Source organism: Salmo salar, chromosome 05 (genome assembly GCF_965601325.2).
Source record: "Salmo salar chromosome 05, fSalSal1, whole genome shotgun sequence".
Taxonomy (NCBI): Eukaryota; Metazoa; Chordata; class Actinopteri; order Salmoniformes; family Salmonidae; genus Salmo; species Salmo salar.
In genome coordinates this window covers 17,823,092-17,834,257 of record NC_138295.1, presented here as the reverse complement: position 1 = coordinate 17,834,257, position 11,166 = coordinate 17,823,092, and the positions used below count along the sequence as shown (strand labels likewise).

Genomic DNA, 11,166 nt, shown 5'->3' with positions numbered 1-11,166 from the left:
AAACTGTACAATATTGTTGTATTTACTGTAGTGTTTTCTCTGACATTACTGTAGTACAGCGATATTGAACTAATTTTTCCACGGGGGCTGCATTCAGTCTTCAACGGGTTTGTTTATATTTCTTTACCATCAACATTTTCTATAAATTGTCCTCTATCCATTGTTTTTGGAATTGCAATGCTCCCTGACTGTCTAGTGATTATTAGCGAGCTGGACAGTCGGAAACTGTATTAATAAAGGTTCATTATCAATTTGGTTTTAGTCCTTTTAAAGTATATTGAGTTAATTGTGGTAGGCCTATATTATTCTACAGTATACTACAGTCCACTATAGTAAGTACTGTAGTATTCTATAGTAAACATGTAGTATTTTTTTTATGTGGGAGTATGTGGTGGTAACTCACACCAGCTAACTATAACACCACCACTCAATATACACATGCAAAACGAGAGGCTTTCCAGTACTCTGCTACTTGCTAGAATATAATAAACGTCCTCAAGTTAGTCTTATGTCACGTTCACAAGGAAACTCGTACGACTTGCTAATTCTTTGAACGCGGCACGTGATTAACTACAACTAGTTAACAAGTCGGACATTTCCGAGTTTCCTAGTTCTGATTTGCATTTGAACACTTCATTAGAGAAGGGCTAACGAAAGATATGAAACAGCCCAATGGGGACTGTCTATTTTCTCACTCCTCTTCACGATTACCTGACCTCCCCCGTCCATGTCCTCTTCCTCCACTCTCTTCCTCCACTGTCCATTTACAGTACACTTCTTTCTGTCGGTTCAATGTGGAATGGATCTCTCAACTCTCATAACATTAGGTTACACAGCAAGGCAAGCTCCCACAATAATTAAAACCTTATGGTGCCCGGCATGCCTACTGCCATGCCTACTAAAGAAAAGTTTGCACATTCAAAGCGCAAATGTTGAATGTTCTTACGTAAGCACAATCAATTACTGTGGTAAAACTTACTGGCAAAATATAGATTGACATACATGGTTAAAAAATTGCACGAAATGTAAAAAAACAGGCACTCTGTTCAGACTCCAACCAGTAGGTGGCAGTAATGGGCTTTGGCCCTTTGTTTTGTGTCAATAAAGGAAAGAGGCTACGTTTTTAGCAGGTAAGAATATCTTGTAGCAGCTGGCTAATGATTGATTTGGATATAACAATTGTGTTTCCAACTACATTTTGGTACATGTCCCGATAAAGGCTTTATCAATTGATCTAAAATATGTTTATTTAGAGATGTACGGGGTAAGATTGTCATAATTCAGTATTAGCAAGCTACCAGTTAGCTAGCTAACATTGGTCCAGCTAGCATCAAAATAGCTATAAACCTCGCATAACTGGTAAATATTCAAATACATGAATCATTCGTGTTTATTGTGCACTTACTCGCTAATATAAGAAACTATTGTTTTCTAGTGATGAACAACAGTGCTTGATGTGTAGCTATTGAAAATTACGGATAGTTCTGTCATGCCTTTAGCTCTTTTAGGGAAGAGAAGCGTTGAGGATTTTCTTGCCTTTATCATGCATACAAGGAGGTCAACCAGTGCCCGAGGACTAGCGAGGCGACTTACACACTTGTCTCTAACATGTCAACTCAGCATTCCTGAACAGGCTATTAACTGTCAGAATGTTGAATCAACTTCCCCTTTAATTTACTTTACCTGTTGTCCACTTATTTTGACTTTATGTAGGAGGTAATCTGAGCCATAATAGCCACAGGGAAGTGTTATTAGCCCGTTTTTCATACACTGGTCTGTACAGTATATGGTTGGTATTTCCGGTTTTTATTTTCAATACTGATGCAATTCGCACGTGACAAACACTTGCACAACCTACCAGCGCCGCAAAGGTCGGTTTAACAACCCTTTCCATCCTCCTACCGCCAAAAGGACTAACAGCAGGTACGACTGGTAAAGTATATGTAAATATAGTTTTATTCTACATTGTCTAGTAGAGACTATTGCGACTTAAGTCAGACTGATAATCCATGGAGTAACCATGGCAACAGTCTGATGTTTAGACAAGGGAGGCAGTCCAAGCAGACTGATTGCCAGTGTGAGGGAGCACACTGCCACACTCCAGTAGGTGCTTCACTGGTTCTTTGTTTCTCTGTCATCCTATCCATCAGATCTCCTTGTAATTCACCCTCTCTCCTCCTCCCTCTCTCTCTCCCCCTCCCTTGCTCTCGCTCCCCTTCTCTTGCTCTCTCTCTGCCCCTTCTCTCTCTCTCTCTCCCTCCCCCCTACTCTCTCTCTTCTCCATTCTCTCTCTCTTCTCCCTTCTCTCTCTCCAGTAATGGAGTTCCCCCAGCATGCCCTGCAGCTCCTGTCAGGCCTGCGTTCTCAGCGCCAGCGTGGGTTCCTGTGCGACTGCACCGTCTTCGTGAGTTCCTCACGTTTCCTGGCCCACCGCGCTGTCCTGGCCTCCTGCTCTCCATTCTTCCACATGTTCTACTCTGATCCCCCAGGGGGCGCCGGGGCCAGCTCGGTCACGCTGGACGGGGACATTGTGACGGCGGCGGCGTTCGGCCTGTTGTTAGACTTCATGTACGAGGGTGTGCTGCGGCTTGAGGCCCCTCCCCCAGCAGAGGACGTACTGGCGGCGGCAAGCTTCCTCCACATGAACGAGGTGGTCCGGGTGTGTAAGAGACGGCTACAGCACCGACCTCCACCAGCTGAGGCAGACAGCACGCGCCCGGAGGAGAGTGGAGTGGTGGTGGTGGGTGGTAGTGGACCCGGAGTCGGCATGGTGGCAACAGGAGCTGCCAAAGTGGTGGCTATGGCGATGTCAGTGTCTGCGTCAGTGGCGATGCAGAGAAGCCAGTTGGGCTGTTATACGAGGTCAGAGAGGAGGGTGGAGGTTCATGCCCCTCTGAGCCCTGACATGGCCGACACCACCCAGCCGGGCATGGACCACGCCCTCCTTCATGTGGGTGAGCTGGTTACCCTCTCCTCCGGCCCCTCTCTCAGGCTGGGGGGTCAGAGAGAGGGTCAGGGGGGCTCGGCCCTTTGCAGCCCCTGCAGCTCCACAGAGTCATACAATCTCAGCAGCCACCATCGCCAGCCCTCTTCATCAGCAGCTGCATCATCAGTGGTACCTGTGACCCAGACTGATGGCTCCAGCTCCATGGTGGGGATACTGACCCAGTCCGACCACAGCAGCTCCTCCAGCCCAGAACAGGACAGTCATGACCCTGTCTCTAACAAGAACACAGTCATCACACCAGGCATACAATGCCAGCAGCATGGTCTCAGTATCAACACACACCCTCAGATTAGAATACAGCCTCCACACTCTCTCCTCACCTCACCTCCCAACCTGAACCTTGTACCCCATCAGGGCCAAACCTCAGCCCTGTCCAGGCCTGACGGGCTGCAGCATGGGGGGTCAGAGAGGGAGAGCAAGGAGACTAGTGAACACTCTAACATGGGGACTGTGGGAGTGGAGCAGGGGGAAGGGGTGAAAGTAAAGGTGGAGGCCATAGTGATCTCAGATGAGGAGTTTGAGGAGATGGAAGGGGTGATGATAAGGAGAGGAATGAATGGGGGTAGAGAACGAGGGATGATGGAGGTAGAGGACAGGAATGAGTTTAACGATGATAATAAAGACAGAGATGAACTGAACAACCCCCACTTCCTCCCTCCTCACCCCCACCACGCCTCACACCAGATGACCCACCCCTCTGAGCCTTTCTCCTTCTCTTTCTCCCCCTCCGGGCCTGGCTCCACCTCTTCTGACGCTCCCCCTTTCCCATCCTCCCTCTTCCCCTCCGTGGGCCAACATTCCGACCAGCCCGTCTACTTCCAGGATTCCATGGGGAACTACGTCGAGGACGTCCCCACGTGCAGTGTCTGTGGGAAGACGTTCTCGTGCGCGTACACCCTGAGGCGACACGCCATCGTGCACACACGCGAGCGCCCCTATGAGTGCCGCTACTGTTACCGTAGCTACACGCAGTCAGGTGACCTGTACCGCCACATTAGGAAGGCCCATGACTCCAGCCTGCCAGCCAAACGCAGTAAAGGAGACACTGAGGAGGGCCAGCCTCCACACAGCTAACACACACAGCTAGCTGTATACTTCTCCATTTTACGGAGAATGACACATTATTTATGCCTTCCCCCTTCCAACACCAGACATCCTGGTCTTGCATGTCCATGGCAATGATCTGGAATACTTCCAAACTATCTGGGATATGTCAGATACGTGTTTCCCTCCCCCATGGTCTTTTCAGACATGCCCATTCCCGGGACTGAGTGGGCCTGGTGCTGGTATTCCTAAAGGACAGGGGCTGGTGGTGTTTTAGCTATTTTAAATGGGACTTTCAGGACTTTTGTCTTTTACATATTGTACCAGTTGTCTTACTATGACCTCAGTGCCAAAATACTTTGTGTACTGTACTATGTTATATATTCCAGATAAATTGCCAGTTGTCAAGGGTACTGTTTTTTGTCAACACTAATAGCGTAATGGTCTGTGATACTTCTACCTGTAAGTCTCCATTGTTGCCAACTTTTACGATTGGCTGAATATCACTACTACTTCATTGCTGTGAATAGAACAAATTTCTTCAGTCCAACATATTATACATTCCCTTCCATTGGAGTACTATTCAATAAATGACTTCCAACACGATCTGTATCACAATGGTCTATAACATGAGTATAATTGATGACAGAAAATGACAACAAAAAGAACATGGTACAATAGTAACAGAAGTCACAAGAAGCAGCAAGCGCAATTCACCCCTATGGATCTGTAGAAGATGGACACGGTGTCCACTACAACACTAGGGACTGTAAGGAGTGTTCTCCCCATTGTCTGTCCATTATTCCCATTTTCACAAGCTAAGCAATGGCTACTGAACACACAACCAATGTGTTTAGAGGCAGTCTTCAGGCTGCAGCATGTAAAGGAGGGTAGAGAAGGGATTGATCTTTGCTTTGGCCTCTTCCATGTCAGTCATCCACCGGCCCATGTATCTGTCAAACATGAATAATGTGTTATTAACCATGGGCCATGTATGGTAATACATCACTGGGGCCGAGCTCCCTGCCATCCAGGACCTCTATACCAGGCAGTGTCAGAGGAAGGCCCTAAACATTTTCAAAGACTCTAGCCACCCAGGTCATACTGTTCTCTCTGCTACTGCATGGCAAGCAGTACCAGAACGCCAAGTCTGGGACCAAAAGGCTCCTTAACAGCGTCTTCCCCCAATCTATAAGACTGCTGAACAGTTAGTCAAATGGATATCCTGACTATTTGCATTGACCCCCTTTTTATTTGCACCGACTCTCTTGCACCGGCTTTATGCACACTCACTGGAAACTACCCGCACACACTACACTGACACTCCAACTCACACAGACTACATACACAAACAACACACACAGACACATCACATACACTGCTGCTATTTACCCCTACCTACATTTATATATTACCTCAACTACCTCATACCGCTGCACATTTACTCTGTACCGGTACTCCTTGTATATAGCCTCGTTTTTGTTATTTTATTGCGTTACTATTTCCTTTTTGCAATTATTCCTACTTTTTAACATTGTTGGGAAAGGGCTCGTAAGTAAGCATTCACGGTAAAATGTACACCTGTCGTATTCGTCGCATGTGACAAATACAATTCGATTTTGATTAATGGAGAAAAACAAATTATTGTATTACACACACCGCTTCTGCCAGATCCGGCCAGGCCATTGCCATGACAATGCCGTCATCAGAGTTGGGCGGAGTCTCGAGGTTCCAGTAGGTGACGTTATGGAACACTGAGGACACCTTCACAGTCCTGTCCTGGACACACACATTACCTCACATATAGCATTACTGTCAGTGTGTGAAGAGTTTAAATATGCAATATTGTGTTATACAGTATGTGTTCCTGCTGCAGACAATGGAAAAGGAAGAGTTTCATATTTCCTGGTTGGTGTGTGGGGTTCACAGCACAAAAACGGATTATTAGCTATCTTCTTTGAGTTGTTGCCCAGTGGCAAGAGTTTGTGCACATTGGTTGGTGATTACAGATAGATTAGAGGAGATTCTGACAGCATTCTTTGTGAATTGTTGACCTGCTACGGTAGATTATGTGGATGTTGGCCAGACAGTGATGATTTTGGCAGTGTTTACTGTTTACCTCCTGGTCAGTGCCTGATTTGTTGACCTCTCTCAGCACCAGGCCTGTGTAGCCCTGCGGACAGCTGACCTCCTGACCTTTTAACCCACGACCCCTGAACGACACCGTTTTCTCTGTGGAAAATGTGGAAGAGACACACAAGCCGTATTAAAGTAATCTGTATTGACAGTAGGCTACACACAGCATTCTGTGACATCAGATGTTGGTCTTCTAGTCTCTGTACAGAATGCATGCAGCTACTGCTGCCTCTATGTACCATGTTTTCGGTCTTTGATGGTGGCTGTGAAGAACTGGGACACCTCTGCAGGCCCGTCGTGCTCTATCTCACAGGGTAGCAGGTGAACTGGGGGGCATTCTGCCTGGCTCACTGAGTCCAGCTCTAATGTGGTCACACTGCAATTGGATGACATCCTGAAAGAGAGGGGCAAAATGTCCAAAACAAGTATATGGCCCATATGCACTATTACAGATACCAACATGTTCTCTGTATGGGCACTTAGGTATCACACTTCGCTGGCAGTAAATGGTGTGGTGAATTCTGTGTTTATCTTTAGCGCCTGTAGAAAGTTACTTCCTCTATCTCCAGCAACATCATTTGAGTAGACAGGATTTAGCGCACACACCTCACCCTGAACAGCATAGGACCAAGCATCTTGTTTTCGTTCAAAGTGAAAACACAACACAAGAAGTGCATGAGGACCCACAACCAGAGGGGCAGGCCATCTTTGTAAATAAGAATTTGTTCTTAACTGACTTGCCTAGTTAAATAAATACTACAAAGCAAGATCAATGAGTTAGCCAGCTAACTTTGATAAACAACCAGAAATTAATGTTTCCTTTTTGGGTCATTAAGAAAGCTACATTTAGATGTGTGTTTTTGGTTGTTGAAGCAATTAGACCATGCCAATTTCAAACGTAACATTCTAAAAAATAAAACGTTTCAGAATATTTTTGGCAAGTTAACTGGCTAAGTCATTGATCTTCCTTTGTAGTATACCCCTTTACGGAAAATGAATGCACGGCAGTGAATTCTCAAAAAGGACTGAAATAAATCATTGTCAAACCTATGATCAGTATAATTGGTCAAACGTTGGTTTATCGTTAGCTAGCTAGCTTGTCTAGTCGATGACAATGGACTGATTCCCTTGCTCAGCATTCAGATAGATTTTCTAAGGCACTTTCGCAAACAAATTTCAAACATTTGGTTATGAATATTGATACAGTATGTGGACTGAAACATACAGTTACACTATACAGAAACGACTCTACCATAAATACATATCTCAATAGCTACCTTTCAATGGTCCAGATTTCTAATGTTTTCCTTCAACTTCCATGAGGGCAAGTAAACTTCGACGTGATTGGATAAGATCGTCTTCTTCACCACAGAAATATATGCTTTTGGCGCGTGCAGCCTCAACTCATTTGGTGTATGCTGCCCCCTAGTGTGCTGGAGTGGTAATTATATCTCAATCTCAAAACAGCATTTTCAATCTTCTCTTTTTAATAAAATGCTAATGATTTATATTCAGTGCATCTTGACATTAGATAAGGAATGTTCATTTCATGTTCAAGTGTTGTGGATTTCATGTTCAAGTGTTTATTTAGAAGTCTGGCATTAGTATTGCAGTCACTCATATCTTGTTGAGGTTTTAGGTGAGCTGGAACACATGGCTTGTCAGTCGTAGAAGTGATCAAACTCTTCTGAGTCTGTGTCCTGATTAGCCCCTTTCTTTTTGTGAAGTGCTTTTACTTCAGAGAAACTGTCCAAGTCTTCATCTATGGCTGAAAAGACACATAGCACAGGTTAGGTTATAAATAGTGCATATTACTGGCGAGTAGCTAACCTTTTTAGTTGTATCTATGGATTGCAGTCTGCAGTGATCTTACCTTTGGGTTTGACAAGGACCACTGTCTTCTTCTTTTCTTCTTTCTCTCTTAAAATAAACAAAGGTCCTTTTTAGAAAAATGTCCAGAGATAGTAATTTGGAGCAGTAATTTGTCAAAGAAATAACAACACTCACTGTTTTTCCTGAGACTTTGCTTGTGGAGCGAGAAGACTTTCAATATCATCATCCTCATCTGGAAAGGGATCTACAGACCATGAATACCCTTTCACTTTGTCATCTTCATCATCATCATTTTCACCATTATCACCGATCACTTCTTCCTCCTCCTCTTCCGCTACCTCTGCCAGGCCTTTGGATGACCTGAGAATCATAACAATTGAGTCATCATCATCATCATCATCATTGTCCTTATCATTATCATCATCATCATCACCATCATCATCTTCCTTATCATTATCATCACCATCTTCATCATCATCATTGTCTCTATCATTATCATCATCACCATCATCATTGTCCTTATCATCATCACCATCGCCATCATCACCATCTTAATCATCGTCATTGTCTTATCATCATCATCATCAGGTTGTTTTACCTGTGTTCTGGTGGTGAGATGATGCTGTCGTCAGAGTCTCTCTCCTCTTCATCCTCAGGTTGCCCTGCTGCTGAGTCTTCCTCAGCATCCTGACAACGCTGCTCCTCTTCCTCACCACCATCTTCTTCACCTTCTGACCCCTCCTCATTATCATCTCTTTCATCCCCAACTCCCACATCCTCCTCTTCTATCTCTCCGTTCTGAGAAGTGTGTGATTCCTCTCTTTCGTTCTCGCTCTCTTCCTCCAAGCCTCTATCACTCCGTTCCACCTCCTCGCACTCTACCTGCCCTTCTGAGTCCTGCGCCTCCTCTGCTTCCTCTTCTCCCCTCTCCCTGTCTTCCTCGTCCTCTGCAGTGTGCTCCCTTATAGAAACGCTCTCACTCTCTGGTTGGACTTCTTCCTCTTCCTCCTCCTCCTCTCCTTCCTCTCTGTCTCTCTGGCTTGCCTCATTGCCTTCATCCTGATCTTCTCCTTGCTCTTTTTCGCCTTCATGTTCTCCCATTCCCTCTTCTTCCTCTGTTTCCCTCCCCTCCTCTCTGTCATGTTTAATTTCCTCCTCCTCTTCTCCTGTTGCTCCCCCCTCCACACTGAGTCCAACCAGACTCTCTTCTTCTCCTGTTGCTCCCCCCTCCACACTGAGTCCAACCAGACTCTCTTCTTCTCCTGTTGCTCCCCCCTCCACACTGAGTCCAACCAGACTCTCTTCTTCTCCTGTTGCTCCCCCCTCCACACTGAGTCCAACCAGACTCTCTTCTTCTCCTGTTGCTCCCCCCTCCACACTGAGTCCAACCAGACTCTCTTCTTCTCCTGTTGCTCCCTCCTCCACACTGAGTCCAACCAGACTCTCTTCTTCTCCTGTTGCTCCCTCCTCCACGCTGAGTCCAACCAGACTCTCCTCTTCTCCCTCTGTGGCCTCCATGTCATTATCTCCTACTTCTTTCTCACTGGCTACTTCCTCCCTATGACTCACTGACTCCATTTTAATCATTGACGCCTGCATTTGACTTCTTGACTCTTCCATTTGACTCACTGGCTCTGCCCTATGACTCACTGATTCTTGAATTTGACTTGATTCCTCTTTTTGACTCACCGACCACTCCCTATCACTCCCTGATTCGTCTCTATGACTTCCTGACTCCTCTGCACTGAATAGGTTAGCCAGTCCCCTACTCATCCTGCTCCTGTTGCTCCCTACCACCGATGTCCCATCATTCTCTGAGCTTTGGACCACAGAGGCAGAAGATACTGAAGCCTCAGGAATAACCACCTTCCCGGATCCTGCAGAGGACCTGTCTGTTGCGCTCTGTCCTGCTCTTCCTCTATTCTTCTCCTTCCTCTTCCTCCTCTCCCTGCTACTGACGCTGTCTTTACTGGCCTGACTGGAGGTTCTGCTGCTCTCACTGCTCTCTCCATGTCCACTCGACAGACGCACTGCAAACGCACACACAGATTTAGGTTATGATTAGTTCAACAATTACATTTAGCAGTCAGCTCGGGCCAGTGTGGCCAGAGTTGACAGTTAGCTTGGGTTTAGTTGCTGGTTCATTGTTGGTTAGTGTACAGTTAGGCACGTTTAGATTATATGAAGCAGTTCTTACCTGGTTTGATGTCAAGCTCATGTGCCAGATCGCTGCTCTTCTCTCTCTTCTGTCTGTGTCCCACACTGCTCCCTCCTTCAGGACTAGTCGCTGCACTCCCCAGATCCTCCCCCGCCACACCCTGTACCATTCTCCATCCCTGGGTATCCGACATGGCAGGGCTGGTCCAGGAGGTTTGAAGGCCCACTGGGGCCCTGAAAGGGAGCCCAGCCGTGGCGACCCCAGCAGCCCATTGTATGGGGAACCCTGTCGGTGGTGCCTCCTGCTGGATCACAATGTGGTGTTTACTAGGGGTAGAGTAGGCCTGAGGGGGCTGGATAGGGTAAGGCTGAGGGGGGTAGAGGGACTGAGGGGGCTGGTCAGGGTAAGGCTGAGGGGGGTAGAGGGACTGAGGGGGCTGGATAGGGTAAGGCTGAGGGGGGTAGAGGGACTGAGGGGGCTGGTCAGGGTAAGGCTGAGGGGGGTAGAGGGACTGAGGGTCATAGGGGTGGAGGGGGTGAGCGGGGTGGTGAGTCATGTCTCTTTGTTGGAGTTTGGAGTGCATTCTGGTTTGGGAATCAACCCATTGGGAACGAGCATGAATCAACCAGGAGGACTGGATTGAAGGGATGCTGGGATCATGGCGGCCATTTTGGATGTAGTCCTGGTGGCCATTTTGGTTGTGGTGTTCTTGATGCGCAGCGGCATTCTGGAGCTGTTGGACATGACCTAAAGAAAGAGAAATGACAGTGAGGTATGTTGGTGGGAGGTAAGCTGAGTATATGAACTGTATAAGGGTGTGTTGGTGTTACATGGGGAAAGTGGAGGTTGGGCTCCAATGGGGGGTCTGGAGCCCCTCTCTTCAGCCCTGTCCTCCTCCATACTCCTCAGGCACTCCTTCAGGTGCTGCTCCATTCGCTGTGGAAGAAACTACAGGATTAACCTAACCTGCCTGGTGTGTCTCAAATCA

General features: G+C 46.7%; 3 protein-coding genes across 4 annotated transcripts; 1 reads left to right on the top strand and 2 right to left on the bottom strand.

Annotated features, from left to right (window-relative positions):
- The first annotated feature begins 1,053 nt into the window (after nt 1-1,053).
- zbtb3 (zinc finger and BTB domain containing 3) lies at nt 1,054-4,657 on the top strand. 2 transcript variants are annotated; one of them, XM_014198931.2, is made up of 2 exons: nt 1,054-1,130; nt 2,316-4,657. In XM_014198931.2, the coding sequence occupies exon 2, from the start codon at nt 2,318-2,320 to the stop codon at nt 4,079-4,081; it is 1,764 nt and encodes a 587-aa protein (XP_014054406.1). In that variant the 5' UTR covers nt 1,054-1,130; nt 2,316-2,317; the 3' UTR covers nt 4,082-4,657. The 2 variants fall into 2 exon arrangements, with proteins under 2 accessions (XP_014054406.1, XP_014054408.1); XM_014198933.3 differs by lacking the exon at nt 1,054-1,130 and adding an exon at nt 1,140-1,923.
- A 3-nt stretch (nt 4,658-4,660) lies between these two features.
- rnaseh2c (ribonuclease H2, subunit C) lies at nt 4,661-7,533 on the bottom strand. The gene is made up of 5 exons (NM_001140587.2): nt 7,465-7,533; nt 6,427-6,581; nt 6,171-6,283; nt 5,711-5,830; nt 4,661-5,004 (listed from the first exon to the last, which is right to left on the bottom strand). The coding sequence occupies exons 2-5, from the start codon at nt 6,578-6,580 to the stop codon at nt 4,981-4,983; spliced, it is 411 nt and encodes a 136-aa protein (NP_001134059.1). The 5' UTR covers nt 6,581; nt 7,465-7,533; the 3' UTR covers nt 4,661-4,980.
- Nucleotides 7,534-7,744: 211 nt separating this feature from the next.
- On the bottom strand, nt 7,745-10,734 carry LOC123743238 (uncharacterized). Its single transcript, XM_082974988.1, has 5 exons — nt 10,218-10,734; nt 8,619-10,050; nt 8,195-8,380; nt 8,061-8,107; nt 7,745-7,955 (listed from the first exon to the last, which is right to left on the bottom strand). Exons 1-5 carry the CDS (start codon nt 10,732-10,734, stop codon nt 7,849-7,851), a joined length of 2,289 nt encoding a protein of 762 aa, XP_082831114.1. The 3' UTR covers nt 7,745-7,848.
- Nucleotides 10,735-11,166: the final 432 nt, after the last annotated feature.